Source organism: Numenius arquata, chromosome 2 (assembly GCF_964106895.1).
Source record: "Numenius arquata chromosome 2, bNumArq3.hap1.1, whole genome shotgun sequence".
NCBI lineage: Eukaryota > Metazoa > Chordata > Aves > Charadriiformes > Scolopacidae > Numenius > Numenius arquata.
The window spans coordinates 8547711-8573787 of record NC_133577.1 but is presented as its reverse complement, the minus strand read 5'-3'; the positions used below and the strand labels follow the sequence as shown (position 1 = coordinate 8573787).

Here is a 26077-nt window from a genome sequence, read left to right as displayed (position 1 = left end):
ACAGCCTCATCAGTTCATAAACCATGAGTAGGGGACGGCCTCATTGGCATCCACTTGAGTGGCAAGGCAAGCTGGTTGCACTGATTTAACCGACCCAGTTTCTCAGCATACCCTGTTAAATCAGAAAGACCCGACTGCGAAGCGAAGGACACGTTCCATTTCAAATCTCATTGTGTTAAACATTGCTTCCTCATTGCAAATAAATGGGAACATTAAGTCACGTCCCACTGGCATTCCTCTGAGTCTATGAAGCAGAGTCAAGGTACTGCTGCATTTGCAACAGGTAAAATTAGAGTCGAATAGGCTGGTCTTTGTTCCTTAAGACCTTGCTCACCTTCCCATGAGAGGGGGGAAATACCACTGAGGATAAATACGGTTGTATATAATAATCTAGAAAGCTAGTAGTTACTTTAAAATTGTCCAGCTTGGTTGTTAGCCTTAACTACTAGTCAGCTTTAATGCAACAGCTTGTACAACCTTTTTTTTTTTTTCCCTGTAGTAATCCTCAGTATTTAAGCAGCAATAACTATACCAGCTGTACTTAACTGATACTTTTTAAGTTTACTCAAGGCAAGAGGAGCCCAGGTATTTGCTGCTCTCATGCAAGGTGAAAAGGCTTTATAACAACTTCTGTGGAAGTTCTTCTGAAGAGAGAAAAAGTACTTTGAGGGGAAGCCAAGAATAATTTTGACATCAAATCTGAAAGCTAGAGACTCTTTTGATGAAGTTGGGGGGAAGGGCGTTCATGGGGCAAGAAAACCTTGAATACCCAGATCTGGGGAGTCATCCAGAAATTCCAGTTTTAGCAAAGCAGGTTGAATTTTCAGAACAAATTTCCCCCTCCCCGCCAGCATACACAAACAGATCACAAGAAAGCCAACCCACTGAGTTTGGTTTTGCAGCCAGGTCACTTGACTCTTCTTTGCGAGATAGCATGAAACCTTCCTTATAATTAAACATGAAGATAATCCTAGAAGATAAATTCAAACTTTTTTAGTTTATTTGTGCAGAAGATGCCATACTAAATTACATGCTTATCTCCGTTTCCTTAACCACAGCCTGATATACCTTCCGCCAGCATATAACAACAGCATAGCAGGCATCTGCGTGAAGAGCTGAGAAGCAGCAATGGCTGTAATACAGTTCTTTATCTTAGGTCAACCAATAACGCCCCGCATGCCAGAAGACCATGAAGATTTCATGCAGGTGTGGCAATCGTGCATGACAGCACATCTCTGACAGCCCTGGTTCCCAAATGCCTATGTCTCTGCTCGAAGTCTGGCCTTCTCCACCCCTGGCCAGCTCTGTACAGTTAACACTAGTTGCTCAGTGAAACAGTAAAACTAGAGAAAAATCCTTCTCCCTCCACCAAAGACTCTCCCAACTCTTTCCTAACAAGCAAACTGCTGTCCCAGACAGGGAGAGTTGAAAAACTGAGAGACAGAGGCCTTTTAAAGACTTTAAAATTCAAATTTTTAAAATTTTAAAATTACCTAGGGACAGCCCTGAGTTCTGACAAGACATAAAGCAATGCAGTTTAAGCCTGAAAGGCCCCAAAATATTGCCCTTAAACAAAGCCCCACATGCTTAGGGAGCCCAGATGTTTTTCATGCAAAAATATTTGCTCTTTCTCGAGGGCTGGACTCTGAACACAAGACAAGGCTAGGAAGCGGCAGGAGGGTTTATGGCGTTCTGTTGAAACACAAACTTTCACTTTAAAGACTCTCTGACGTCGTATAATACTCTATTAGCATTGTTGGAATATCTGTGTTCTTTAAAGAAGGGACACGCAGCCGGTGACAGCAGGCTCAGGGCAGCACCACTGCTTCGATGAGCTGTTTGCCCTCAGTTGACGTTAGGATGGATTTAGGAACACAGACTGCAGCAACAATAGGTCCTTTGTACCTAAAGGATATTTACAGAGGGAAGCTGCAGGCCACAGGATCCAACTCCTTCATACACACTGTTTTATCATGACAGCTTTTGCATCTAATTAAACGTAATGAAGTTGCAAGACTAAAGCTTTACACATTTTGACCAATCCTCAACTAAGCTTTACCTCAAGAAGTCCCTTAGAGACCAGAACGACTCAGACCATGTTTTGTGGTCTTCCATCAGAAACATTAGCGTGGGGCCAAGAGTAGATAATATACAGGTTTAAGATCTCAAGTTTTATGATAATTTCAAAGTCTTTTAAATAAGTTAACATCTCCAATATTTATGAGTCAACTACATAAACCAGTATGATCCTTCTGCAATCCCCACAAAGGAAAGTGAAAAAAAAAAAAAAACCCTAAGTATTTTATAGTCTTGATCCAGAACGCAAACACCGTTTCATACCTCTGCTTGGCTTTTTTTTAATTTGGAAATGACAGGCATGCAACAATTTATGCAAAAGCTGAACCTCACAGTACCAAGTCACGACAAACAGAGGCAATATTCTGAATAAAAGCCGTAATAGCCCCAGAGCTTCCCCTGAATCTGAGCACCAATACTGGTGCCTTTGACAATGATTTGATGATCGTTCTTCTGAGACTGACACATTATATTGGAGCAGGTTGGACTGTGGGAACACAAGGAGAGTCTGTAACTTACATTCTCAGAGAATTCTGACCTGAGAGCTTAAAGGGGACCGAGTGCCAAATGTTGGAGAAATGTTTTCAACAACTGCGCTCTCCCCAAATGCGGGCATTACAGGAGGCAAAGCAGTATTTTTCAGAACTGGAAGAATATTGAGGATGTTTAAAGGCATGGAATAATTTCCACACATGGATCAACCAAGCTGGTTAGGACTTCTCTGTTTGGAAGAAAGTTAACTGAGGCTAGGATGTAAGAGCATATAACTCATGAATTTATATGAATCGGGTAGACAAGGACCACGTGTTCCCTGCTCTACCAATGGAATAACTACAGGGCATCAACACCCGGAACAAGAAAAAAGTTTTTCAAATAATGCTGTAGCAAGGAGTTTTGTTGATAACTTTCCAAAGAACGTGAAGGTTATCTAGGACAGCCTTTGTTAAAGCATACTGTGGATGCTGGAGTTCACATGGTTTCAAGGGGAGAGTGGACAAGTTCACAGAAGTCCATTTAGTAACTCGTCAGATAGGAACTTTCAGCCTCCAATATCTCAGCAGCTCAAAGGAAAGCAATGGTGCATATCTTTGAAATACTCTTCCTCAAGCATCAGCTTTTGGCCAACATCAGAGGCATACTATTAGGCTACAGGGGCTTTCTGCCTGACCTGGCAAGGCCAGCCATGTTCTTATAGAAGTCAAAGTGCAGAAGGAACACAAACTGCATTTAATCAAGGAGAAAAACTTTTGTAAACACAAGGCCCAGTAACGATGCGTGTTCATTCTGCATTCTAGTTATGAATCCATTTGTCAAACGGGGATGTATTGATTCAATGCCCTACCCTTCTGTTTTACCTCATGGACTTCAGTGGAACGTATTGTATGGCATTCACAAAATTTATGAGTGGAATTATGTGATGTGATCACCTCCGATAGCTTGATAACCTGTTTTATGTCCAATACACTACAATGCTCACACCTCCCAATAAGGTACTTCAAACAGTATGCAACAGGCACTGTTTGCTCCCAGATAAAGACAGGTCATTGCAAGTCCTGGAATGTCACCTAAGCACAAGAAAATTGCTCTTGAGAAGTTATAGATTGTACAGGAAAAGTGATTGGAAGGATTGGCAAAACACCCCTTCCTGACTCCTAAAATAGCTTGAGGGCTTCTGAGTTTCATACTCTTCACAGGCCCTTCACTGTAGACGTGTGATGGCAAGCAAACATGCCCTAGTGATTCCCAAAGTGTACCTATAGTACAGTGGGGGCAGAAAAAGTAACTTTCTAAAATTTGCCTGCATGGCTGTATCAAGTTTTTAAGGGGAAAGCTATTCTCTCCAGCAGATATCACCAAATACCGATTATGCAAATCCACACCACACACTTTGTGCACCAGGAACCTTCTATAAACACTTAACTCCACAAAGACAAAAAGTTAAGCAAACTAAGCTTTGACGATTAAAGTGTATTCAGCTAGATGTTAAAGAATAACTTTAGCTCCCACAAAGAACTCTGAAGCCCAGATCCTACAGCACAGACTTTGAAGTCCTCTACTGGGCCACATGGGTTAAATTCAGGCACCCTGATACAAACACGAGATTCTTTAATCTCTGCTTCTTCAGGTAGAAAGCAGCTCATAGATCTGCTCTATGCATCTGCAGAAGGGTGGTCTCCTGGCAGACTGGGAAGCTCTGGACTCATTTCATAAGCCTGCTCAAGATTCATCAACTGGATGTCCACTCGCATCCCCAGAGAAGCCTTTCTCACACATTCCACACTGAGGTTAGAACAGCCACAGCAAACATGGACATTTTCATGCAAAATCAAGAGAGGAAGAGAGATGGTCACACTGATGCCCGAGTTTTATACAACAGCTAGAGCACTTGCTCATGAAAGTGGGAGGGAGAAGCAAACGCACAATAACCCTCTCTCAAACAGGGCAACTTCATACTCCCTTCTCAAAACTAGCAGAAGGACTACAGGTCTTGTGTAGAGGTGCCAGCACCTCTTCCATGAGCTTACACAACAGGTAGCCAAATACAAGTCCTTGGTCATCAAGCAACAGTTTCTCTTGCTCACTCAATTAGAAGATGAGTGTCCTGCATGTTAATTCTTAGACTTTTAGTTTAATTGGCAGCTGACAGTATCGGGTTCTCATCAGTCCCAGCTGCTACTCATGCTCTCTCAAAGACAGAAGCAGAGGCAGGGAAGGCGGGTGATTTTTCCTCACTATGAAGTTCAAACTAGAAAGAGAAACAAAAATCTGGATCCGAACTATTGAGTAATACGGCTAGCTGTTACACTGCACTAAACCTTGTTTCCAGACTCCTACAGCAACAATTTTCTCTCTTTCCTAGGGAGAAGAGGTCCTGTGTGCTCCTCAGTGAAAGCCAGATACTTCAGTCGCTTCTGCAAAGAGCTGCACTTCTCAGCTCATGGGCTAAATGTTATCTAATGCTGAAACCAGGCTTCAAAGCAAGCACACAACGCAGCTAAAATACATTACTTAACACAGTGCGCAGTGTGGTTCAGTGATCTCAGGCAGCGCTGCCTTCCTTCAAGGTCAATCGAGCGATTATGGGATTTACAGCGCACATAAAGCTCTTTGGACACAGAGTGCCAAGCAAGAACCACACTGATGCGAGAATCTTCAGTGGTCGTCAACAAGTCTTATTCTCAAAAAGTCCTGACGTATCGCAGGTTGTTTTTTCATGGACTGAGGAAGACGTTCATGTGGGCGGAGGGAGGGAGAAGAACAGGAAGGCTTATCTCCCCTCCTCTGCTCTTTAAGAAGGCTAAGAAATTCTTTAAGCGGTGACTAACGTAACAGTTAACAGCCTTGATTTCCCTGCAGCAGTTAACGTCCCAGAACAAACTGCCCTCAGAAATGCTTACTCAGCTCATGCAGTAATTCTGATTTTTGGCACAATTGTGAGCTCATTCTCTTATAGCTCCAGTCATCTGCAAACTACTCCCTAAATTTACTATTAATAGAATCCTCCACTTTCCTTTTGCAGCTATGAGTGGGAGTCCTCACATTTGGCAAATGGAAGCTTTCTTATATTGCCATTTTGCACCAGAGTATATACCTCCTGGTATCAATTAAGTACACCATATTATCTGATGTACTGCAATTGCTGCTTACAAGGAAAGGGTAAGATTTTATTCCTGACTAAATCTGCAGCTATCCATAAGCTAAGAGCATTTTAATTAATTATAACCACTTAAGGACATGAAAAAATATTTTTATTTCAGTCCGGCTATAGCAATCTGCTATGAAGAACTTGGAGATAAAACTGCTATGTGTAATTAGCAGATACACAGTCAAGAATAGACTAGGAGGATCTAGGAACAATTATTATTATTTGTATTTAGAATAAATTCCTGTCACTGCACTTCCATCTCTTTGGGCTGGCTTATCATAAACTTGTTTAGTTTTAATACCATAATCTGTTAACAGACTGCTAAAGGTTTGGCAGAAGACTTGCACATTGTCTTCAAGTTTTGTTTTTTTTTTTTTTTCCCAGAATTCATGTATATTCAACATCAAACAGGTACGGAGGACTTGTCTAACCACTTAATGCTTAGCACACACAAGCACATTATTAACAACACAGGGCTGGGAAAAACCTTTTGAGTCATCAGTTCCAGCTCCCCACTCCTACAGGCAGCAGCATTAAATGTGTCCTTGTCAAACTGTCTCAAGGTATGTTAGGTCTTGGAATAGTCTCCTAATAAGACCAACAAGCAGGGAAAAAAACCCCACCATACACACACACACTTAACTGCTCTAATGTTTAAAAGTCTCTTAAACCACAAGTTCTGCTTAAAGCAGAACTTTGGCATTTAAACGCCTTATATTTTATACAGGTGAAGAAAGAGGTAACTTGTTTAATTCTACCAGGCTAAAGTATAGAATCATAGAATGGTTTGGATTGGAAGGGACCTTAAAGATCATCTAGTTTCAACCCCATAGCCAGGTACTCTTCTATCATGAGGTGGCTTTCTTCCGCTAGTCATCCCAAAACCCTTCTCTAGGTTCTGCTTTGAATTTCTCTCTCCTGGACACAGATGGTAAGTGCAACCTACATTCAAGGAAAGATCTCACTAGCACCTCCTATTAACGCTTTAATTAGAGAAACCCTAGGCATTGCAGATGACATAGACAACAAGACAGTGATCTTACCACTGACTAATCTATATACTTCTAGCCTATATAGCGAGGGACCTTCTTCCCCCACTCCTCCAAGTTTAACTAGTGCAAAGGGACCATATTATCCCAGTCCTTCAATTCCCATTATATGGTGACCCTCTGCATGAATAATACCTCCCCCTCTGCAGCATTGTATTAGCAGATTTCATTAGTACGCTCAGCTTTCTGACCACAGGCCACCAATAAAGGTATTAAAAAATTGTGCCTCTAGATATTCTTCATTTATATTTTCTCTTTAGCACCAGAAGCTGTCAGACTGCATTTACCGCTGTCCTCTCTTCACACAGTTTTATATACAGGCACACAAGTATTAAAAGTTCTTGTGGGACACTACATCAAATGCTCTACTGCAAAGCTGACTTCGTTTCCTATGAAACTTTAAGTTTTTTTTCCCCAACTGGAAACAAAAATTCCACCTTCGATAAAGTAACAGAGAATGCTGGTAGGTCAGATCAAATTAACAGGTCTATAGACCAGAGATCACGTTTCCTTCTCCTTCTGTAAGTAATGTTCATCAGCCCACAGCCATGCTGTTCTAGCCACAATTTATTAGATTGGTTTGTTTTGCAAAAGGATATAATTCAGCTAAAACACCATCCGTTCAATGAGTCAAACAGAAATAAATGAGTGACATACATCTAGGAAAAACAGAGAGCACACAGACACTCCAGCAATGAAAAGATGCAAGGCTGGGCAAATAAGTTTATTTGGCGTTTCAGCTGTTTTCAGATAACAGCAAGATTCGGACAATATGATCTCTCTCTCGTATTTCCTTATGTAATAATTTGCCACCTGTGAAACCTGTATGAACCTCTGTACAGACTGGATGGAAGTTATATATCCGAACTGCTGATGAACTCCCAACCATAAACCCTCATGCACTGGGTACAAAAAGTTATATATTTATAGCTTACCTCAGAGAGATCTTGTTACTTTGTACCTGTTACACATGGCAGAATGTCTGTGTTAAATTATAAATTAACACTTGCCTATATTAACAAATATGTCAGAATTATTTTCTGGACTGTTACTAAAATTTGAGCACTGGAAACATGCATCAGATCCAACTAATTGTGAGTAAACGTCACCAAGAATCGGGTATATAGTTGGCTTTCCAGCACTTCACTTTGGTACACAATTAAAATACAAAATTATTAACATTCTAGTGTTAATGGACTTACTATTTGTTTACTGTGAAAGAATAAATTCCAAACACGGTCTGCAAGCTTTGTGTGTTCGTGCATAACTTTTGTTTAAAAAAAAAGAAGTTTCATATAAAGGTTTAACTTAGTGGGTTTTTGTGGGGTGGGCGTTGCCAAAATTTTGCTCTCTATCATCTTAACCTTTACTTGTGAAGAACTGATGACCAGCGTGTCAAAAGTCACCCACAGCAGCACGAAGTCTGCCAAGCAACATCATATTTACTTACACCATGCAGACAAGACACATGCAAACAAGCGTAGGTAATAAATATTTAGTACCCACGTCACATACCCATCAGAAACTAAACTCTGCGTCCCAAGAGTTCACGCTATCATTCCTCACGCATGCCAAAGGCTGTTGTCACGTTCATCCCGAGGACAGCTCTGCCTCTGGAGTGACAGCTTTACATCCTCTCCCCCTGTTCCCTGCAAACTGACAGGAATCCTATTTAGCTGCATTAAGAACAAATGAGCTGGGTTGGGAAGGATCCAAATCCAGCCTCAGTCCGAAGCAGTCAGACCAAAGAGTGCGTTTTATTAAAATAACCTCTGCAAAATTCCTCTTTTCCGTTTACTATGAGGTGGAAGTTAGCCCTACTGAACAGCAGATTAAAAAAAAAATGTGCTTATATCGTACAAACTATTGACACAGAGCCTTGTTCATAATTCCCAGCTGGTAGGTCACGTCTCAAATCATTAAGAGTACAACTGCCCTTCCCCAATGGAAGGTGGTTTACACCATCCACCTTTGTTATTCACTGGCTAATCAGCCAAGAAACAAACAAAACCCACCATCTATGAAGAATATGAACACAGCTATGCCAGGCAAAAAGATCAACACAACTGTAATTTTAATTTTTTTTTTTTTTAAGAGATTAAAGAGTTTTTCCACACCTATCCATGGCTTCCAGTAAGACTTAGTCCTAAACCAGGATTTCAGATTATTCTGACCAGGATATTTCAAGAAAGCACTCTGTAATTAGCAAATGACTAATAAGGTAGAGAGAGATTATTCACACACAACCTTTTACATTCATGCTTTGTAAATTAGGTATTTTCTCCCCCACCTGCAGAAGGGTCCTTTCGGTATACAATTTTATATGCAGTAATATATCACCTCCTATGGATAAAATGCATCCAGGGAGACTGAAGATTTATCAGTTCTTAAAAGGATTGAGCACATTTTTTTTTTGTACGTTGACAGAAACTGCAATATAAGTTAAGCTGAGCACTCTTTTTTTTTTCTTGGGGGGGGGGGGGGGGTAGCATAAACTAACTTTAATGTTATGGTGGTAAAACATCGATAGCTTATTACCATAAAGATAAGCTTGTTTACTCCCATTTCACAGGATGTAGCTAACACTCACATAAGCCCTTCACTGCACTGCATTTTAAGAAATATTGCCTCTATTGGAAATAGATAGCGACAATGACCTGTTCTGATTACGCTCTTCAGAGTTCAAAAGTGCATCTGCTCCCGTGACTGCTCAGAGCTTTGCATCAGGCAGTTGTTAGTTCCTCAAGGGAATTGCTGTTTCTAACTGGCAGAATAGGAGCAAATTTTAAAACAAAACAAGTAAAAAAAAAAAAAAAAAGGAAAAGAAAGAAAATTGAGGGTATCAAGAAAAAAAAAAAGGAGGGATGAAAAAGAAAAAAGACAGCCAAGTCTGTTCAATTAAAAAAAAAAAAACAACAAACCAAAAAAACCAGGTTTTTGATAATGACTGTTGGAGACGACTGTGGAGAACTACATTAAGAGTTAAGAGCCCCTGGCATTTAGTTTTTAGATCACAAAGCAAGGCGGGGGGGGGGGAAGAGTTTCTCCCGTGTTTACAGACGTTACACGTTTCCTGCAGATAAATGACACGGGCCATGCAAACGCTACATGGAAGCCGGTGCGGCTTTGCCACCTCTCGTTAAGCGGGAGCGCGATAAAAATCTCCTTTTTTTTTTTTTTTTTTTTTTTTTTGAAGAGTTGCTGGAGAGGGCTGTGCGTTCCCAGCCCGGGAACGGTGGGATCAACCCACCGTCTGATCTCCGGCCGGCTCCCTCCCGCCGCTCCTTCCCGCTCTCCCCGCGGCGGCGGCGGCGGCGGGGCCCTCGCACCTCCAAACCCACCCCCGGCACCGCCGACCGTCCCGGTGCAGCTCCAGCGCCGCTCCGGAGGGCTCAGGCTTAAACAAGACTGTGGCGCCGAGGCGGCAGGGCCCCGGGAGGCGCCCGCCCCGTTAGGCGCCCGGGCGCGGGCAGCCCTTAACGGCCAGCGCCGGGCGGGCCCTCACACGGCTCCACAGAGCGTCCTCTCCCCCCGCCCCGTGCCCCACTCACCGGCTTCGGCATTTTGAGAGCTGCTGGTGCTTCTCCTGCTCCCCAGGCAAACGTTCACGCAGCGGCTGCCTCGCCTCAGCCGAGCGCCCTGTGAGGAGGAGGAGGAGGAGGGAGGAGGAGAAGGAGGAAGGAGCCGCTCCCGGCCACGGCGGCAGCACAGTCCGCGAGTGCGGCGCCGGCCGCCCGGCGGCGGTTAAGTACGCAGGTGGGGCCGCCGCGGTGACTCACCACCGCCGGCCATTACCCGCCGCTCCCCCCCGGCGCTTTCCGAGCGCGGCACCGGCCTCGCCCAGCTCCGCCGGGCACCCCCCGCCGGCCTCCCTTCGACGCCCCCCGGAGCGCAACGAGCTGGGGGACGACACGCACTTGGGTCCGCAGCCTGCAGCCCCCGTGGGGTGAGAGGCGGGATCCGCCGGGCAACAGGTGCCGGTGGGCGGGGGCGGCGGCCCCGGCCCCGTAACGCGGCTGGGCCTCCGTGACTCCCCCGCTCCTCCGCGCCCTCCTCCCCCGCGGGGAGACCCTCACCCCCGCCGCCCTGCCCACCGCGGCATAGGCGCTGGAGCCAGCCCCGCCGCCGCGCCCGCACCTGCCCCTGCCGCCGCCGCCAGCCGGGCAGGGCCCCGCCCGGTGCGGCGGGGACGGCCTTTGCCAAGCCGGGGATGGCTCGGGGACGGTGTCCGGCACCGGGGAACGGAGGGGAGCCCGAGGGGGAGGCCTCACCGAATCGCCTGCTGCCCCTGCCGCCAGCCCCGGGACGGGGGAATGAGCGACCACCGTTTCTTGTGACGATGGGCACCGGCGCGTCTTCTGTTTTATCGCTAATCTGTAATGGTCAGTGTGTTTCTTGAAGTCCAAAGCTGGGAGATAACTATTACTTAACGAAACACAGGATTGTTTTGTGTGTTAAAGCAGGTTTTCAGCAGCGGCAGCACGAAAGTTTGAAAATCCATCTAAGCTCGGAAACTAGAAAGCAAAGAGTATGCTTCAGCTGGCCCCGGTCTTTCATCAAGACTGAAAAGAGATTGTGCAAGTAGCCTAACAATGTATAGGCGCACAAAGACGGCTAAGTCTGTGTCTCTGCCCCTTGTTCCGTCTCCCTCTTCATTCATGAACGCGCTCTGCAGATAAAGTATCCGTCAGCTCTGTGGGAGCTGCCGGCCTCCCACAGCATCTCCTCGCTTGGCTGGTCGTAGGAGTTCATTGTATTTACATAGTCATGGGCAACGGCCCGTAGGACGCAGCTCTTCCGCCGTGCCGGCAATGGCATGTAGCTGAGCTGTACGATAAAAGAAATCGGGCAGCCTGTGCCCAAACTGCTGCCTGCCCCAACGTCCCCACTTCCAGCAGCGCCCGGCTCTTTGGTCAGAAAAGACGTAGGACGGGAACGGGGAGGCACAGACCAAGGCAAATAACAACCCACTACATGGAAAATATACAGGGCAGTGGAGAGCCTGGGAAACATCGAGGGATGGTAGCAAAAAGGAGAGCCCTAACGACACAGTTCCCTGCGCTGGAGAAGATCCAAGGGGTGTCTTCCCTCCCAGAGCCCAACTAGACAGCAATTGGTAGCGCCACATTAAAATAAAAGACTCGTTACTGTGTCAGGGCTGGGGAGAAAGGGGAAGGGAGCCAGGTCAGGGGCTGAGAGAGCCCACGGTTATATTCCTTTCCTGATGCATGATCTTCGGGGATTAGAGGAGGCTTTACCGTCAAAACGGAGCCACAAGGGTGGCAGCTTGCAAGAGCAGGTGAGAAGAAATAGTCTAAGCTGAACAGATTCTAAGAAAAGGGCCATGGGATCAAACATCTTTGGGAAACAGATATGGCCTCTCTTTCCAGATGAAACAATTCCACCGAGATTTACTTCAATCAGGTTAATTTAACAAAATACAATTTGTGAGGAGACTTTCTATGCTCTTCTGTTAAGCAATAAGTTTATGTTGGGATTCGTGCCTTACTCAGAAGGATGATACTGGGGATGGACCAGACCAGATGATCACAGTGTTTTGGGTAGGCTGTCAAGCACAAGGAACGACTGTTTCAAGTATGCGGTGCTGTAAGAACCCAGCTTTTGCAGCTCCCACTCAGAACCCTACGTGGCATTTGTGGATTTTTGGGGGGGGGTTGGGGAGTGGAAAAGGACAGAGATATTTTCATTCCTTACTCTTAAAATCCAGATTTTGGCTGTGATTGGAAAAAGAAAAGCCAAAACAAGCATATATGCCTTCACACCCCAGAAACAGGGCATTGCGCAGATCTAATGGGAAGCCCATTTCCATCCTGGGAGATTTCCATTCCCAAAACCCATTCCTGTCCATAGCTCAACATGGGCTTAGAGACCATCACCCTGGGGCTCCACGTTTGAGTGATTCCATGTCAGAGCGATGCCTCATGTAATAAATCATAATCTCTTCAGTGTCTTGAATCAGTCAGGTAAGTATTTGTTTCCATATGTTAGTTATATATCCAACCTTAAAACCCCGATTATTTTTTTTTAACACTTACCATTGCTTCCTAACCACACAGACCTAAAGGCAAAAGGAATTTCGGTGACTAATAATTAAGTGTGGCAACATACAATCTTTAGGTTCCTGTTTGCCACAGCACCCAACCTTGTGCCATTCTCCCACAATCACCTGCAATACATGGGGACAGGCAGATACCTCAGTGGTGTATCCATAACTACCAGCTTACTCAATGCCGCTCCACCCAAAACCAACCACCATGAGCACACTGAGCTTACACACGCAGAACTGTCTTCAGTGGAAGGAACCAGAACTTGGGTTCTGGTTCCTTCTGGAACTGCCAGCTTGGAGCATAAATCAGAGACCCTTCGCCTCCTTCTTGGGCTTTCGCCTTCTGCTGGGTGCGTTTTCAACACCCCTTGGCTGCACAGCACAGTGCCTTATTAATAAAACACTCAGTAATAAGGTGTCTTTGTAAGGTGTTTGTCTCTTCTATAGCTGGGTCCCCGAGCTCTTTACGTTCCTCTTCCTGTCAAATAGACAGGAGGGTGTATAATGCCAGCCCATTCCTCCCTTTTATACAGAATCCTACTCCTCCTTTGCAGTACAACGAGTTGAGCTCCCTTCTACTCCAGAGGGGGGATGAAAGCCTTCAGTTCTCTGGCTTTCCTGAGAGCACCCTGAGAGTCAGCATACTGAATTTTTGGAGTATGGGCACCATGTCTTAATACTGAGAAGCATCATCTGTGAGTGCTTACGGACTGAATTCCCTTCAGAGTTCAGGCAAGGGAACATCGGAGCAGGCGTGAAATGGGCGCAAAGCAACCAGCCCCCATCAAGACAGCCTGGGGCAGAAATACATGTATGAAAAAAAACAGGCACAAATATAGAAGCCAGGGAAATTTTCACGTGAAAAATCTATGGAACTTGGTTACTTCTAGATTTAGACATTAGGTAACCAAGAGAACACTTTCATAGCCACTCTAACTACAGCATCTTCATAGAATCATAGAATGGTCAGAGTTGGAAGGGACCTTAAAGATCATCTAGTCCCAACCCCCCTGCCATGGGCAGGGACACCTCCCACTAGAGCAGGTTGCTCAAAGCCCCATCCAGCCTGGCCTTGAACACCTCCAGGGATGGGGCATCCACAACTTCTCTGGGCAACCTGTTCCAGTGTCTCACCACCCTCACAGGAAAGAATTACTTTCTAGTATCTAATCTAAATCTCCTCTCTTTCAGTTTGAAATCTTTACCCCTCACCCTATTGCTCCACTCCCTGACAAAGAGTCCCTCTCCAGCTCTCCTGTAGGCTCCCTTCAGATACTGGAAGGGGCTATAAGTTCTCCCTGGAGCCTTCTCTTCTCCAGGCTGAACAACCCCAACTCTCTCAGCCTGCCTTCACAGGAGAGGTGCTCCAGCCCTCTGATCATTTTCATGGCCCTCCACTGGACCCGTTCCAACAGGAACATCTTCAGTCAGACCACACAAATAAGCGTAAGACTGAAATCAAAATGAAGCCTTTAAGTTACAGGATTAAGATCTGCTCTGATCCAGCACTTATTCTTAACCTCCTTTATTAAGAGGATAGCATTACTAACAATTTACGGGAATTACTAAGGCAGAGGAGGTGATGAAAGGATCCCAATTGCTCAGCAGGTCAGTAGCAGAACCTAGTTTCTGTTTTCTTCTCTGTAACAGTTCCTGTACCTTACTGACCCCTAACCATCCTGCATGTTGTCACCCTCACAAAGCCTGCCATCCCTGTTTTAAAGAGAAGATCCCATTTAATTTTCCTGTTCTACTTTAATCTGTAATAACATTCCAACTTGATGTAAAACATTTATGAACTCCAAGTATTTCCCAGAATTTGCTCAAGCAAATCCTATCATTATAAAGTGGCTTTTGCTTAACAGGCTTGGCACCAGCCAATCTTTAGTCAACGTAAAACTTCCTAAGCTGGATCATCCCGGAACTGGGAAACATGGAATCCTGTGCCCTAAAAACACCATTCTTGGTTGCTCACACAAAATGAATAGCCTCAACAAGAGGCAGCCTTGAGCTCCTTGTTTCTCCATATAGAAAGCTTCATCCAGGTTTAGGATTTTTGGGAAGGCATAGCTGGAAGAGTTTCGCAGCATCTCTGCTGGTTCATTTGCAGTTTTATGCCGGGGCTTTTTTACTAACTGGAAATCCACAGTAGCTAAGCCTGTTCTCTTAACAGCTCACAGACTATGCATAGGATAGCAGTTAAAAGAAAGGACATTAAATAGAGAGGTTAAAAGAAAGGATGCCACATTCTCCACTGCTTTCTATAGATTTAACAAGATTCGTTCTCATCTAGGACAGTCAAGAGGGTGATTTTCTTTGTCAATTGGAAGTGCTGTAGGAGGAAAAAAATCCATATGGTTTTATTGACAATAGCTTATTTTTCATCGTGCATGACTAAATAGGCAGTTTGTTCCCCATTGCAGTTTCTGAAATTTTGGCATTACAATTCCTGAAATGTCAGACTTCAGGAAGAGTGGCCAAGGACTTTCAGAGTTCTCGTTCTGTCTGCAGTGAGAGCTGCTTTCCTACTGAGCCTATTGAAAACCCAACAAATTCAGGGCACAGTTGACCAGGATCTATTGACAAAGCACTGTTGACATTCTCTGGGTTTCTTTTGAAGGGGAAATACGAGGTAAAAGAGTGCAAAGCTTGTGCCTCATTTTCGGTTGTTCCTAAATGAGAAGTTTCTGCCAAGTTCAGTTAATGTTTTTTTTCCAGTAAGCGTGGATTCCCACAAGTTTACTTTGTACTAGCAAATGGTTAGGTGGGTTCAGGCCTGGAAATAAAGCTCGTTATATGATCCAATGGTTACGTGCTGGAAGACCCTTATCTTTGCATTAATTTTATTTTTCCAGCTGCACCCCCAAGTGTTCCTTGGGATTATCTGACCCTCTGATTGATCATCATGGAGCCCTATGGGGACTTGCCAGGTAATGAAGAAATATATATATAATGAAGTTTATGAAGGATTCTTTTAAAATGTGGTAGGAATGAAAAAGAAGCAGACAAGACTTCAAGCTTTTATCTGCTTGGTTCTTACCCATCATCAAAAGAGAGAAAAGCTTAAAGGAAGATTATGAATATGTTTCTTCTCTTCAGCAAAAATTCTGAAAAGTCCCAAGGCCAATTTGCTTTTGGCTCCCATGAGAGTTGTCTTAGTAATAATCCTGGTAACACATTCTTCACCCGTCTTCCGTAGGAAACTTTCACAGGGAGTGATGCAAAGTGTGCAATAAAATCTTGTGGACTGAAACAAAACGTAGTTTGGCATTTACATTTGGAGTATGCTGAGACTGAGAAATTATTTACAATGGATGGGGAAGGCAAGACTTAGTGATAGGTAAAATATAGATAAAATATTACTCAAAGTAAAGGCAGGTTTAAACATGCATGTGATCAGGAAAGGAAAATCCACGGTAATCATCTGTGTAACTGAAATCCACAGTGAATTCTTGATCTTACCAACAAAAATAAACAAATAGAAAAAGCAGTGAGAGTTTTCTGAATCTATTGAATGAGAACAATCACGTTACAGAGCATTGTTTAAAAATGTGTAAAATGACAAAAGAAGTTCATGACATACTGAATTTGTGGAGATTATACCACACGTGTAAATCCAGCCATGTTTGTCGAAGACTCAAAGCAAATGGAAACTAGGGACAACGCAGCTTTTACGTCTCAAAATGAAATAATGATCTTAATGTGTATGATAAGAAAGGAAAGAGGAAGGGAGTTCCCTTGGTTAAGTAATCTCTATTCCACCTTGATATCTTCCTTTGTGCTTTTTTATTTGGAGTCTGATTAAAAGCAGAGCTGAGTGCCACATACTGCAAATACCCCCTGCAAGCCTGAACTCTTTCTACTGGGACTGGCTCTTTTAGTTTTGTTTTTGGTTGTTTTTTTTTAACATCAAATTAGAGATGTATAAAGACAGTGTTGACAAAAAAAAAAGCAGGTCAAAAATAATGTTAACTAACTTAGTTCACATGCTTCACAAACGGAACGCAGATGTGTGCTTAGAGCAGGTGTTAGCAGTAAGGAAGGTGGAGACAAAATAAATGCCCACTGGTTGACAGAGGGAAAAATAATCCATCAGTCTATGTTCAGGAGGTTTTTTTTTTTACTCCAAGTTGTTTTATAATTATATATGCTGCTGATATTTGTATCACTCTCACTGGGAGAATGAGGCTGTAGGAGTTCAAAAACACAAATAATAAGCTATGTCAACTTAACTATGAGTGCCAAAATTCAGAATTTCAGGGCTAAAATAACAGTGTAGAGTGCAATGTACAATTAATGGACATAGAGTACCTTTTCTTTTCTTGCGATATGACGCTGACTCACACTTTTTAAGATCAGAAGGACCATGTTGTTTGACTTTCAGCGTAAACTAAGCTGTTGAGTTTCTCCTGGTGATTCTCAAACCAAACCTGTAACTTTAGAAAGGCCTTAAATCCCAGTCTCAAGGCTGAATGACAGTGATTCTACCTCCTGTCCTGTTCTCTCCATGGCCAAGTGCTCGTTCAGTCTAAGCTGTGAAATTTGTTTGCATTGACCGCTTCTTTTATTTCTCATTCAATTGCAGAAGGTGCACTATCTATAATGCAATTTGCAGTTAAATACTCTGACAGATAAAACATCTAGTACGGCTCTTGCCTCAGCTGAGTCAGTAACAGAAACTGTGCATTACTCTGCAGTTTGGTGCCAGCTATCAAAATAAAACACACTTTTCTCTTATTTTTCCCTAGTTGAAACAGAAAGAATTGCTTGATGCAGAGGTTACTAGGTAACGTTCAGAAAGTCCCAAATATCACTCTAGCCTATTTTTCCACTCAGTACTGTCTCTTTCAAATTATCTTGCCATATTTTGCCTAGCCTCATTTAAGCACTCCACACAACGAGGCCTTTGAACATTAGAGGTCAAGTTTATTTTACAGCATAAGGCTGGTCAGCTTTAACAGCTGCATCCAACAGCAAGAGAAACAGAAAATACACGATACTGGTGCTGCTGTTTATTACCGGTCATGTATTAGCATTCCTACTCTGCATCACTTCCCTCTGCTGCAGACAAGGACATTTCCAAGCACCATTAGGAGCTAAAGTTATGTCTGGTCCACTCAGCTGCCCAACGGCAGTGCAGGCTGCTCCCAGCGCCGAACTAGAAACGAATATGCAATGGAGACTTCTCCCACGTATAAAGGAGGGTAATTTTGACCTTAATATATTATGAGTAAGACACTAAGCTGGAGTCTGAAGTACAAGAATCCACCTATCTCTTGGGAAATCCTCTGTTTGCTCTGTGATAACACAATAATGCTGAAAACAGGCGGGCACTGATAAAGACACAAGACCAAATACAAGGCAGGTATAAGCAGGGTGACATTGCTAAACAAAGCAGAACACTGCCTACTTTCACCAGACTTTAATTTTAACTCTGATATTTTGCAAGGGTTTAGCTGGAACCGTACTGCAATTAAATATTCACTCACGAAGAAAAAGCTATTTGTGTTTCACAGCAAACAGCTCATACACAATTTAAGAAATGGCCACATATATCCTTAATTAGTTTTCAACAACCCCGCTAAACACCGAGGGCAAACTAAATCCATTTTGTGTCAAGGCTGCAGATACCCAGTCACCTTATCTAATCAGCCCCAGCCGCCTTAAAGCCAGCAACTGAGAAACAAAAGAGGCTACCAAACCAAGCAACTTCTGGGAGGCCTCTCTGGAGGAGAAGGGGATGGGGCTGGTTACTGCTCGCCTGCCACTCGCGGGCATGCAGGCAGCCCTGAAACAAAGGGAGTTTTCAGAGCTTCCCAGTGACACACCTAGTTTGTGAAGTAATTACCTCTGACGCATGACACAAAAGATAAACACACACCGAGTCTCGCAGCCTGTTGGCTAGCAACCCAAAACACTTCGGAAAATAATATCGTTAGGCTGCCTTTAAAATAGCAGGTGGATTTCATCTGTTTGCAGCAGGTAACTCAGGACCTAGGTACTAATTGAGCACCACTTCAGCCTCCAAAGCGGAGCTGAAGTGCTGCCTCAGATGTAGCCAGGATTTCTGGCAGACTTGATTTGCTCCCAGGCGGAACACGGCTCAGCCAGGTGTTTCACTTGCTAATAAGCTGATTAGCTTCTAAAGGTGGCATGATGAATTCTTTGGTCTCTTTTAATACAAGGTAAATGTAAGATGAGGGGGAAAATCTATTTGGTTACACGTAACACGTAACCTTACGATCTCACCTTCTGCGCCATGGTTTCATCTGCATGACCTCTCCAGCAACGCCTTTGGAGCCAGATCAGTTGGTCCACTGTCCTGTTTTGACCTTCAAGCGTTTACAGCGTGGGAGGAGAAGGGTGAGGTGGCTGCTGGACTCCAGAAGCAGGGTGTTGTGTCCTTCCACCTGGTATCAGTTGAGGGTGAGGATCTACTGACTCTGGAGCTGACGGCTCATGAGCTAATTGTTTAATTAACTTGGAATGGTAAAAACATTGTCGTTGAGCAACGAGGCATGAAGTAGAGTTTCTGTATCCAAGAAGTTTGTCCATTTTTCCCAACTATGTAATTTGGCCTTATGGACTTTGCTTTGGGTGGTTTAGCACAAACAGGTGTCCATTAGAGGCTTTCATAGACTTGCCCTGGATTATGTCCAAAGCCATCCCCAGCTCAATCCTGGATCTGAGACAGACCAGATCTGGTCGCAAGAGCTGGAGACACCTTGTAGACATGGCTGAACCATATTGTCCCTAAGGCGTGCTACGCTCTTAGGAGTGGCATTTTCCTGTGAGAAACTGGGTTGCCCTGTGTTGTTCTCCTTGACCACGGTCTGCCCGACAGGGCAGGCACAGAATGAGGTGAAAGTACATCAGCTACGACCTTTTGGAGAGTTCAGTTTTAAGGCTAGATGCTGTTAGCGCTTGGGATGTTGTTACAACGAGGGCTTCACAGCAGGCCAATCTGGCTAACATGGCCTGTTCCTGACACAGCGTGTTGAAGGGCAGTCACCCCAGGCATGGCTTCAGTTCAATGTCTTGGTGGGCCTAGGGCCACGAGTGGCTTCTTGCCTACTCTCCGTGGGGAAACTGGTCTTTGCAACAGCCTGTGAGAAGATCTTGGCTCGCTCCATGCAGACATGGCAGCCAGGCCTGTGGGGCAGTTTCCCTGCCCAGCCCTCCATGGCCGCTCTGCCAGGCAGGACAGCAGCACGGAGTGGGAAAACAGAGAGTTCTGGCCACCGGCCTAGCTCCGCTTCACCTGCCCAACACAGTGGGACAGGAACATGCCAAAAGGGCCTTAGAGACGACAATGAAACAAGGTGTGCAGCTGATTCACGGGGTGGAGGAACAGCTGGACGTGCTTGCAAGGAAAGCCACTGGTTTCACAGGCGGGGACCCTCCATGATGCAGATGGAGATGCATCCTGACTCCATGATGGCATCTGGAGATCTGCACCTAAGGTGCTCCCAGAAAGCAACGTGGGCAGGACTAATAAAAGCACTTTCATCCACGCTATTTCTCTCTGAGCGCAACCGCCTCGAGCAACACAGCATTTTTTCCAGCTGTGTTCAAATTGATGGGAACTCTCCCTTCGGGAGGCTGTCCCCTGAGTGAGCAATGTCACAGCAAGGAATAATTTTCTACTGTGTTATCTTTCCTGGTATCTACATGTGCTCCTTCCCTGCATTGCTCTCAGTACCCTCCACCCCTGTCGCCTGAAATAACTGCTCACTCATCAGTGCAGTGGGTTTAGCCGTGCTGTATGAATCCAGAGAGATAAGAAACAATATTCTCTAGATAACAGCACAGACTTGCACAAAGTTCTTTCTTGTCTCAGAGTTCAGTTTGCACCCTAGTTTGAAAAAAAAAAAAGAAAAAGAAATGTAACAAAAACGTCCTCTTTACAGGAATTACCTTAAAATGCAGCACGCCAGGTATGGTGAGCACAGTGACTTTTGAAATAGCGGTGGGAGTTTCAAGTAAGTTTTCTTTGCAAAGAAACGTGCAGCTGATTCATGGGGTGGAGTAACGGCTGGACCTTGCTTGCAAAGAAAGCCACCATTTTCCCCATGGTTGCCAATGTGGAGTATTTGAAACGATCTCTTTTTCTGTGCTTCAAGCAGCAATTAAGTATTGTGTTTCAAATGCCACCACACAGCAACTGGTGAGTAAATAATGACTTAAATAAGGAGTAAGAAAAAAGTTTTGTTTGCTTTTGCAGGTGTTAAATTTCAGTGCGACAATCTAACTCAAACAAAGCCCTAAACAAAAGTTACTGGAATTCCTGACTGACAACCTGAGTTTCACATTAGACCAGGCAGATAATCAAAATTCTCTCTCCTAGATCTAAAATCTCTAACCACTGATTTTCTACCAGGGCTGTAAAATTCTGAGTTTGAGGTTTTTTCACTTCAGATATCAAACCTTTGTTTAAATTTTTAATGCATGGGAAAAACAATTGCAGCAACTAAATGCGGTTGAACGGTATCTTTCTGTAATGAGTATCCTTAAAAAACAAACCAAAACCAAAACAGTAAAACTCACACTGGCAAGCACATTGCAGGATTGAAATGTGAATTTAGGTTATTTTCTTGTTCTTCTGGTAACCTGGTTATTCCTCCCTTGAGAAGAAATGCAATGTTACCTATCCTGTATCCTGATGGATTCAAACTCACATCCTGTAAGCAACCTCAGAACATTAGGAAAAGGATAACTGAATCATGCTTAGACCCAGTAATTAATTCTGCGGAACCCGTTTAAGGGAAACTCTGCTGCAGTGAAACCCTGCTTGCAGAGGAGGGGATGAAAAAAGCTGCAAGTTGTTTTGATGCAAACTACTGATGCTGGGAAGCGAGCCCTTCAGAGACACGATGGCAGGACCAGGCTTGTAACCCAGAGGTTCAGCGGAGAAAATTCCATGACTTCACCACGACAGGCTCCCATTGTAATTCTTAATTGGTTACTTTAGATTACTCTCTCAGCTAACCCTTGTTAATGTGAAATGACAACCTTGAACTGTGTTCACGGTTTAAGCATTACCCAAAGACCTGCACGCAGTGCAGAGGGACAAAGTCAGAAATTCTTTTGCACTTGTGTGAGGTCAGGATCAGGCTGATTCTGTCACAGGATCGCAGTAATCCACCTGTTTATGGGCCTTATCAAACATCTGGTTTAAGAGTTTGTACGTGCCAGTCTGGAAATGGATCTCACCGGCCTGATTCTGTTACTTTCAGCCATGGTGCTATTACCGGATTTGCTCTGCTCGGCAGTTCCTTTTGCATCTTCCAACCCAAAGCTGCTCTTCCAATACTTCTTTACCCTGTGCCTGTACACGGTGTCCCTCAGGCCACCCCATGGTTCAGCTCCAGTTTGAGCCCTCCTCACTCCAGCTGCACCTGGGGTCCTGGTTGTCCCCCCAGGCAAGGAGGGAGAGAGAGGAGCAAGGAGTGGAGAGATCCCTGTTGTCCACAGGAAGGAAGTCAGGTGTGGCTCATCCTGAACTTGCCTGAATGCTCTCTCATCAAAGGCCAGCCAGCAACCAGGAAGAAGGCTTATCAGGTGAGGGTTACTTGGAATTGCCCATCCAGGCCCTACAACAAAGGCCAACCCTTATGGAATTTAGAGTTTTCTTCTGTGTAATACGGTTAATAAAAAAACTGCCCATAAAGAGGGTGAGCTGGCTCCAGGTGTTCCGGGCCAGGAACAGGCTGCTGTGGGACACACTAGGACCTTCACCAGAGCACATGCACAGAGCAGCCAGTAAATCTTAAAACATCCTAACAGCATAACGAGTTGCTTTCACTACTCTTCATGTCTTTTTTTTTTTTTTCATTAATTATTAATATTCAGTTAATAAGGCAGTGAGCAGAATGTACCCACAGGTCTATCCATAAAGGAAGTAATTTACTGCCTGCTTTACAATGGTTCTGTGTAAACACTTGAGTTGCATTAAGTACTGCATTTCTATGGGATTAGTGGCAAATTCAGGTGAGCAAACGCAACGCTTTTTGGAGAAAACCAAGCACTTTTGGTCCGGCCCCAGCCTGCACCGCTACCAGCCTGCGACAGTGTGAAAATAAATCAATGTTGTTAATGAAAAAATTGAAGAACTGAGAATGATCCCAATATGCTCTTCAAAATTCAATGTTTCTCTGCTTCATGCGGAACCAATACAGCATTAGAGAAGCCCTGCCCTTACTCCAAAACTCTCAGGGATTTCAGTCAGGATCAGGCCCAGGCTGGGCACCTGAAACCAAAAGGGTGAGAAAGGAAGCCCAAGGGGTCATGATTATTTCCCAGCACCTGAGTGATTTCTTAAAAGCACCTTAAAATACTCTTCAAAAATTAGAATTATTTATAAATCTATACTTATACACCCCCTGAACTGTCCTGTTATATCTACCTCTGTAGAAGAGGCGGATTTTCCTCTATTCTTGTTCCCTAAATCACAGAGCAGGTTTCAAATGTCATTACTGACTTGTTTCTTTCTCCGCAGAGGTAACGCTTTCTGGCAGCGCAGTTTCACTGCTGAACAGCAACAGGAACTGACCTGGACCCAGACTGGGATCTGCAAGATCCTCCTCAGATTTGCAGTGTTTCCTTGCACGTTCCCAGTTCGCAGAGACCCTGTGACAAGGTGTGAATCTCTCTGTGAGGCTACTGACTCCCATTCATCCTTGAAACCAGCATCCTCCAGAATTCCGTGAAATTACAATACTTGTTTTAACCCTGTATATATATATATATATATTTGTGAGTCTTGCTGAACTAGAACCTGAATAAAGCGTGGGTCCAGCAGGCATTCCCGTACGTGCTCAAGGATAACAGCTGACGAATCCATAGGGGGAGAGCTGATGGACAACTTCTAGTCACTGTTCTTCAGTAAAACTAATTTTCATCCTTAACATTTTTAGAATCATTTCGGTACGGTGTCTGTACATCATCAGTCACTGCGGCACACACACTGCCCTGTTTTCTTGCAGGCACAGGAGCTTCAAATTTTTACGCTCTACCCTCCCACATTCCGGTGCAATTCCTTTCCTTAATGAGCACAGACACAAAATGACCTCTGTATTCCCTTATGCAAAATTGCGCACTGTTTCCCTCAACTCTGGAGGTCACATTTTCATGATAAAAGGTGCAATTATTTTCCTGCGCAGCAATATTTGCAACAAGACCGGCTTTGCAAACAGATTTTCAGCCTCTCATTAGGTTGACAAGAATTTGGTCCGCCTGGTAAGCAATTCCTTTACATGTGGCAAATTAATTTTAACTAAGCAGCCTTTTACATTAGTCTTTTAAAAAAGAGCCTTCTGAATGCAAAGGCAGACACTACTGCTCAGTCTACCTTTCCCTGCATATACTGTTTATTAATGAGGCAGGTAGAATCTGATTTTATGCAACCTATCATGAAAATGCGTTAACAATGGTAACCTAAAAATAGCGTCTTTCATGACTACAACATCATTCCCAAACTTTCCTCAATTACAAGCTGTTCCTTAATGGTTACAGTTCATTCTTTGTCATTCGGCAATCTTGGAGAGCTCTGAGCAGCAGTGCTCCACTGCTGACAAAAGCACCGGCAAGGCAGAAACCAGATCTATGTAATTCTTAAACGCTACTCACAGATCTTTTTTTCCCCCTGAGTAGACGAGATTCAGTGAGAAGCAAAACTTCACTGACATTCTTTGACAATGCCTTTGATTTGTGGTGGTGGCAAAACTGCTCATCCCGGTAACCTGCAATTAAGGCACTGAAGCGATAAAACCCACCCAAATCAACACCTCCGCTAACAGTGCAGTTTCACTGTTTTAATGCTGGGGAATTACTCGCATTTTGCTTTTGGCAATGGTTCTGATTTAATTCCCAGTTAAGTCAATGACAGCCTGGAGAACCTCTCACTTTGCTTCAGTGACAGAGGATAAGCCCAGCAGCCAAGGTTTATTCTCCAAATATTAGCAGAAGTGCTCTGCTTATCAGGCAGTTGATATTATTAGCTCGAAGGTAATAAAATCTTTGCATCCAAATATAAGTTTTTGTGAAATCTTAGGTGACGGATTTATCAATTGATAACACAATCTTGAATTTCTTCTTAAACTTTGATTAACTGAAGCATTTTGGAAGTTTGGATCCTTCCAAAACCACTCGCTGAGGAACAATACTGAAATTAGATTGCCTACTCAGGAACGTTACTGTCAGTGAACTTTTGACTTTCCAATCATCGTAAACTGTCTTTAAATTAAGACTATTCTAAAACTGGAATCTAGTTTTATTTTTCTTTGGCTACACTGACTCAAGACACATGACGTGGACCGAGCTAACCAGATATGAGGCAGATCTATACTAGAACTGCTAACTTCACTTTCTGCTCCCTCTGAAACTTTTTCCCCAGTAAAGACAATTTAACAGTGGGCTTATAAAAATTCCATGAATCTTTATGCCCTAAGGGCATGTCCTTGAAATTCTTGAAAAGAAATACAGTGAAATTCTTGACAGGACTCTCACAGGCTCCAATGGGCTTGCAATCAAGCTCTGAACATGAGAGGCAAGAGATTCCCCAATTTCCTTTCCTAGATATGATCAACAGCGATGGAAGCACAAGCTGGAACATAGGAGGTTCCACTCAAATATGAGAAAAAACTTCTTCGCAGTGAGGGTGACAGAGCCCTGAACAGGCTGCCCAGGGAGGTTGTGGAGTCCCCTTCTTTGGAGATTTTCAAGACCCGCCTGGATGCAGTCCTGAGTAACATGCTCTGACATGCTCTGGGCAATCCTGCTTCAGCAGGGGAGTTGGACTAGATGATCTTTATGGTCCCTTCCAACTCTAAAAATTCAGTGAAATTCAGTGAAGCGCCCACCTCCGTGAAATGTTATATAGAATTTTATAGTATGCTGTTGTATATGCCTTGATAGTGGCACAGATGCAACAGTCTGGGAACCCCTATAGTATATAATAGGGTAATTCCTGAGTAAATCACCTTCTGAAACAAGATTTTCTTTTCATGAATTAACAGGCAGCAGATGCCGGCAGGAATGCCTTTATCCTTTCAACATTACTTCATATGTACAGTAAATACACATAAAGCATGATACACCTCTAAATGTATGTATAGAAGACATATAGCCAGGATTGCTCTTTAGAAATTACAGAGGCGCTATCAGGCAACCAGTAGCGTAATCTTTAAACAATTTGATACTTTTGAGAATAATTTTTAAGCCGTAACATAAATAGGTTCT

The 26077-nt window shown here is 44.0% G+C and overlaps 1 protein-coding gene across 1 annotated transcript in view; it reads right to left on the bottom strand.

Moving 5' to 3' along the window:
* EZR (ezrin) overlaps nt 1-10581 on the bottom strand; it is a 36907-nt gene extending 26326 nt beyond the window's left edge. Inside the window, exon 1 of the mRNA XM_074168747.1 lies at nt 10323-10581. Coding sequence (XP_074024848.1) covers nt 10323-10334 — 12 coding nt within the window. The 5' untranslated portion in view covers nt 10335-10581. The remainder of the gene's footprint in view (nt 1-10322) is intronic.
* Between the last annotated feature and the right edge of the window lie 15496 nt (nt 10582-26077).